We start from the raw sequence: 6,616 nt of genomic DNA on the forward strand, positions 1-6,616 counted from the left end.
CTGATGAAGGGTCTAGGCCCGAAACGTCAGCCTCTCCGCTCCTATGATGCTGCTTGGCCTGCTGTGTTCATCCAGCCCTGCACCTTGTTGTCTCGGATTCTCCAGCATCTGCAGTTCCTACTATCTCTGTAACATTGTGAATTCAGCTTGCAGAAATCTGTGAATTAACACAATTAAAGGATGAGCCAAATGAACACAGGATTGTAGTGGAATAAGGGACCCAAAAGTGAAGCCGCACTCGCTGAGAGAAAACAAACTTGCACTTAAAGAGCATCTGAGCTGTGCAGAAGTTCCGGGGATGTGAATCAGTAGAGCGTAGTTGTGGCAGAGTGGTCCAGGTTTTGCTTTATGCTGATGGATGCTCCAGGCACACTGGCAGGTCAATCACGGACAAAAGGCATACTGCAGAAGAAATTATGCAAAAGAGAAGGCAACATGTCCAGAATGGGTGAACCAGCCTTCTCCGTATAAAAACTAAATCATGTTGCATGTAAATGTATGGCAAGAAAGAGCAACATCAAGGTGGTCATTGGAGAGAGAGCGCCTGAAGATTCTGACAGGTCACTTTACACTATATAACAGATTTGTTCAGCTGCTCACTTTTTCTTGAATATATTCAGTCACATCAATAGGTGATAGGTTTGTGACTGTTGGAATGAGGACTGCGGGAGAATGTTGGTCAACATTAAATGTTAAGTAGACATTGGTGCAACATGCAGCATCATGAACTTCACGGAGCTGTGCAAGGTGGTTCAACACAGATCCAAAAATGAAGCCTTCAATAGGCTGTGCGATGGAATCAGACTTGTGTCGAAAGGACAGATCACTCTAAGCCCATTGAAATAACATGAAGAAGGATCTGGTGTTCCAGATCTTAGATGGCAAGCAAATGCCAGTGGTCTCAGCTGGAGCAAGTCTCTAAAGCTTTATCTGGTAACCCCCATAATGCCAAAAGAAATTTGAATGTGTTGTAGAAATATAAAAACCAGGAGCAGGAGTAGACCATTAGTCCCTTTTGAGACTGATCCACTATTCATTATGATCATGGTTCATCTTCTATCTCAACACCACATTCCCATTGTGTCCCCATATGTCTTGATAGCTTTAAAATCTAAAAGAAAATCTATCTCCTTGAATAGATTCAGTTACTTGGCCTCCACAGCCTTCTATGGTAAAGAATTCCACAGGTTCACTACCTTCTGAGTGAAGGCATTAACCCTCCATCTAGTCTGTTGAGTCCTGTTTCAATCCGATCTACTCTCATCCTAAACCAAGTTGAGCCAATCTCTCCTGTGGGCATTGCTGGTTGAGCGGCATTTTTTGCCCATTTCTAATTGCCGTTGAACTGCATGGCTTGCAGGGCCATTTCAGAAGTCAGTTCAGAGCAAACCACATTGTTGTGGGTCTGGATGACATAGGCCAGACCAGCTAAGAATAGCAGATTTCCTGTCTTTATGACTACCATCAGGTTAGCTTATTATTCTAGTTTTTTTTCCCCTAAATTCAAGTTTCACCATCTGCCATGGTGGGATTTGAATTCATGTTCCCAAAGCATTAGCCTGGGGTTCTGGATTACTAGTCTACACTTCTCTAAAGATTCCAATCATAATTCTCTTATGGACTTTGCCAATTTTCAGGTATGAGTCTTTCCCTTACTGATTGATTGTTACACCTTTGAAAGCAATTTTGCTGTACCAATAGTCATTTGATGGTACAGAACTTGAGTATTACTGGAAAAAAAAGTTGTTGAAGCAATTATAAGGAAAATTCCCTTTATAATTTATACTTTTGTGAAACCAACATTTATATTGCATGAGAGGAGAGTACTGATTGGTTGGTTTCACAAAAATGTACTGGAGAATGCATTGGCTAATGATTTGACTGTCAACTGCTTTCATAAACTGCTAACTAGAAACTGTAAAGTTTATCACAGCCAAGGGATTATAAGAATGTTTTGTAGGCTCACGCCTTGACAGATAGTTTGTAATCCTTTGAGAAATAGAAATAAGTTCACTTGTAGAAAGAGAATCATTTATTGGTCAATATTTATTTTACTTCAATTATCTACTGAATATATTTACTTAGTAATGTTGCTGTAATCCTACCAGACCAAGGACTGGGAGAGAAACAACTGGTCGTGGTTTAACCTGACGATCACTACATCTCAGGTGAGGGGAGAGTTGAGAAGGAGAGTCCTTCATGGTAACCCCAGCTGATGCAGGAATTGAACCCACACTGTTGACATCACAACATCACAAACTGAACTAATAATCTGCCAATTAAAAGAACATTGCATGCCAAAATAGTGGTCTGCGCCTTACTTGGTTTCAATTTGTTATTGCATAGTTTGGCTGTAACCACAGTTTTCATTGGACCCCAAAACATTCACTCTTGCTTCAAAAGTCCAGCTGGACTGAGGCATGTCCACAAACTTATCCAAACTCTTATCTGTTTTACAACAGAACAAAAGAATTCCTTATTGGCAGAAATTATAATGTCATAATGAATCTTGCCTTTGAAATAATTCTTACTCATTCTCTGGATTCCACAGATGGCTTTTCAGTTTAGCAAGGCTGTTAAATAAGATATGTTTGTACTTGTTATAATCTCAGTGTTTAAAAACCAAATTGAAGTATTTCCTGTTCATTTTGTTTTATTGTCTTTGAAGAATTCCAATACACGAAGATTTTTTTCCCCATTTCTTATAGGTTAAAAGAGAACGTTATAAGACTCTAATATGTAGGAGCAAAAGTAGGCTATTCAGCCCATTGAGTTTGTTATGACATTCAATCAAATCATGACTGATGAGACAATTTGCAACTCCACTTTCCAATCTTTTCCCATAACCCTTGAAACCCTGACTGATTATAGACCTGTCTACTTCAGCCTTCTAAAAGAAAATTTGCTTTTCATCTCTGTTTTCAATGGGCAATCCCTTAAACCTGAGGTTAACTCCAGTGATTGTAGACTCTCCCACAAGAGGAAACAACCACTCCATATCTACCCTGTCGAATCCTCTAGGAATCATGTATGTTTCACTAAGGTCTCATCTCATTCTTCTAACTCCAGTAAGTACAGGTGTAATGTCTTCAAACTTTGTCTCATAGGATGTTTGATTGTATATGTATTCATAAATACTCACTATTGCATCCTTTTATAATAGGCTCTAATGTTTTCCCAAAAGACCAGTGTTAAACTAACTGGCCTATAGGTACCTGTTTTCTGGCTCCTTTCCTTTTATACATAAATGTGTTATATTTGTAGGTTTCCAATCTTCTGGGACTTTTCCTGGTCTAAGGATTCTTGGAAGGTTACTACCAGTGCATCCACGATCTCTGTAATTACTTGTTTTAACATCCTCGGATGCAACCCATCAGTCCAGGGGACCTATCCATCTTTAGTCCTATTAGTTTCCCTAGTACATTTTTTCTACTGTTAGTAATTGTATTTTTTTCACCCTGCCGATAAATGCTTATTTAATTTGTATGTTTGGAATGTTATTAATGTCCTTTTCTGTGAACAATACTGTTACAAAGTATTTGTTCCACTGCCATTTCCTGATTTTCCCCATTGCTATATCACTAAGAGGGCTATGTTCATTTTAGCTTCTCTCTTCCATTTCATACATTTAAAGATGCTCTTACTGTCTGTTCTTGTATGACTTACTAGTTTGCCCTCAGTTTATTTTCTTCCTCTTTTTTTATTTTTTCATCTTTTTTTTAAAACTTCCCCAATCCTTCGGCTTACCATTAATCTTTGTTACATTGTACGGTTTTTTTCCTTTCAATTTGAAGGACTCTTTAACTTCCCTGGTTAACCATAGCCAGTGTAACCCTTCCTACAATCCTCCTTCCTTCCTGGATGCATCTTTGCTGGGAATCACCAAACTATTTTCTTAAATGTCTGCTGTTGTCCCTCAACTGTCTTTTTTGTTAAACTCCTTTCAGCATGTACGACAGCTAACTCCGTCCTCATGGCTATATAGTTACCTTTCTTTGGGTTTAACACTTGTTTTTGATCCAAGTTTCTCACTCTCAAACATTGCTAAATTCTACCATATTATGGCCACTGTTCCCTACTCTGAAATTATTTATCAAACTTGCCTCAAAATAACATGATCCCTGGTTAGATCCACATAATAATGTTCTAGGTAAGTGTCCCAAATGCATTTTATGAAGTTTTCCTCTTGGCATCACAAGAGTTTCATCCCGCCTTACCGAGTGTTCATATAGACGCTTTGCAGCTAAAATCAAAGAGATTGTGATGATCTTGAACCTGGGGTAGTTTACTCTCTGTCTAATGTGGAATTAGAGCAAATGTGGAATTTCTTCTGGAGGTGCTGTGGTACCTACCTCTGGTCCCACTATTCTCAGCTTTTGCTCCTCTATTAGAAGGATGGGAGGGGTAGGTGACAAGCCACATGTGAGTATGAAAACGCCTCTTTTTCAGCTTCTATCTGCTGTAATCAGCTCAGTCATTGGGGGAGCTGCTAATATTTTCTTCATACAAGGACAAACCATGTTGTTTTGAAACTGAAGTCATTCAAGTCCTTTTTCTTTTTGGAAAATTTCTTGGCAATGGAACCTCTTCCCTTCTCTTCTAAGGCCTTGTCACTTCTCATAACCCTAACCCCTCTGCCTCCCTGTCCTTCTCCACCAAGCTGCTCTTAGAAAGCTACATCTTTTGCCTGTCCCACTATCTGCATGGCTCAGTGTCAAATTTTGTATGGCGCTCCAACATTGAAGGTGATAAATAAACACAAGAAGTTGTGGTGTGTAGTTGCTTTTGCTTCCCTGACCACCTTCCAAAGTAGACGTTATTTGTTGTTGAGTTAGACACAGAAGTCTTTGCCATCTTTTTAACCTCTTCTGTTGTCATAGTGTCATCAAATGCTGCTTTCCATAATTCCTCACAGCACCCTTAGTCATCCCTTTTGAGAACTGTGTGACTTTGCAAACTGATAGTGAGCTGACTAAGATAGATGTCAGGCTGTGTTTCCCAATTACATTTGCTTTCCCAGGAGATTATTCCGAAAGTTGGTTTATCAAGTAGAGGGGACTGAGATCATTTTTTCTCCGAAATGTAGTGTTTAGAATAAATAAACAACAGCTGTTAACCTCTCGCATGTAGATTGGGTTTCAGCTACACCAGGATTTTTTTCAAACTACCTTAGATCTTGCTGGCTTGACAGGAGAGAGACGGAGGAGCTGATCTCCCTAATCTCTTCAATTCTGCCTCATAATATAATAAAACATCTTATGTATTCATAAACACTCTGCTGTTACTTCCTTTATTTCTCAAGGACCGATGTTAAGCTAATTGGCATGTAGGTACCTATTTTCTGGCTGCTTCATTTGCAAGTTTCCAATTCTCTGGAATGTTTTCCTGGTCTAAGGATTCTTGGAAGATTGGGGGAGGGGGTGGAGGAGGGAAGCATTGCAGAGTCTGGAAGTAGGGTTATAGATTGGCCATTCAGGGATCACAATAAATTCATCAATGTTACAACACACCTCTTGAGCAACTAGGGATGGGCAATAAATGCTGGCCCAGCCTGTCAAATCCATCTCCCATGAGTGAATAAAATGAATTAGCAGTGAGATTACGTCCTGGTTGGAGCGTTACAATGATCTTGGACATTCCAGTGCACAATGAATTCCGTCGATAATGCAGAAAAATTGCAACACAGCTGGAACCCATTCAACCCATCATGTCTGCCAGGAGTAAAAGAGCTATCTAGCCTGAAACCATTTTCCAGCTCCTTGGTCAGAACTCTATTGTACGTCAGGGACATATTCAAGTACTTTTCTCCATGTGATCAAAGTTTCTGCCTCTAGCACCTTTTTCAGACAGTGCATTTCAGACTCCAACAGTTTTTTTTTTACTCAGTTAATTTGGGTGTCCCTAGCTGGGCCAGCATTTCTTGCCAATCCCAATTGCCCTTTGAGAATGTGGCAGTGGTAAGCTGTCTTCTTGAATCCTTGCAGTCTGAAGTTTAGGGAGACTGCTCTTTAGGGAGGGAATTCCAGGATTTTGATCCAGTGACACTAAAGGAACGGCGATATATTTCCAGTTGGGGTGGTGAGTAGCTTGGAGGGGAACTTCCAGGGGGTGGTGTTCCATGTATTTGCTGCCCTTATCCTTCTAGATGGAAGTGGTCGTGGATTTGGAAGGTGCTGCCTGAGGATCTTTGGTGAATTTCTGCAGTGCGTTTTTAGATGGTACACACTGCTGCTATTGAGCGTCGGTGGTGGAGGGAGTGGATGTGGTTCCAATCAAGTGGGCTGCTTTGTCCGGGGTGGTGCAAATCACAGTGATCTCCCACAAACAGCAATTCAACAGCAATCACAAAATCTGTTTATTTACTGTGTGTGCGTGCAGTTGATTATGGGATTAACATTAGCTGGAATATCAAGGATATCACCTATGCTCTTTGAAACAGGCTGTGGAATCAAAGAGTCTGATCTAAAAGACAGCACCTCTGACAGTGTAGCATTCCTTCAACACTGCACTGGATTGGATATTTAGAGAATCACACATCTGAAGTGTTAAATGCATTTGAAACCATCCCAAGATTCTCAGATTACCTTGTCAATATCACTGAAAGTAAACTGACGTG

At 40.2% G+C, this 6,616-nt stretch overlaps 1 protein-coding gene across 1 annotated transcript in view; it reads right to left on the bottom strand.

Moving 5' to 3' along the window:
* Positions 1-588: 588 nt before the first annotated feature.
* The window catches only part of LOC125485742 (2-oxoadipate dehydrogenase complex component E1-like), a 21,882-nt gene continuing 15,854 nt past the window's right edge, over positions 589-6,616 (bottom strand). The window contains exon 5 of the mRNA XM_048610009.1: positions 589-828. Coding sequence (XP_048465966.1) covers positions 589-828 — 240 coding nt within the window. The remainder of the gene's footprint in view (positions 829-6,616) is intronic.

This window comes from Rhincodon typus, chromosome 22 (assembly GCF_021869965.1).
Source record: "Rhincodon typus isolate 14 chromosome 22, sRhiTyp1.1, whole genome shotgun sequence".
NCBI lineage: Eukaryota > Metazoa > Chordata > Chondrichthyes > Orectolobiformes > Rhincodontidae > Rhincodon > Rhincodon typus.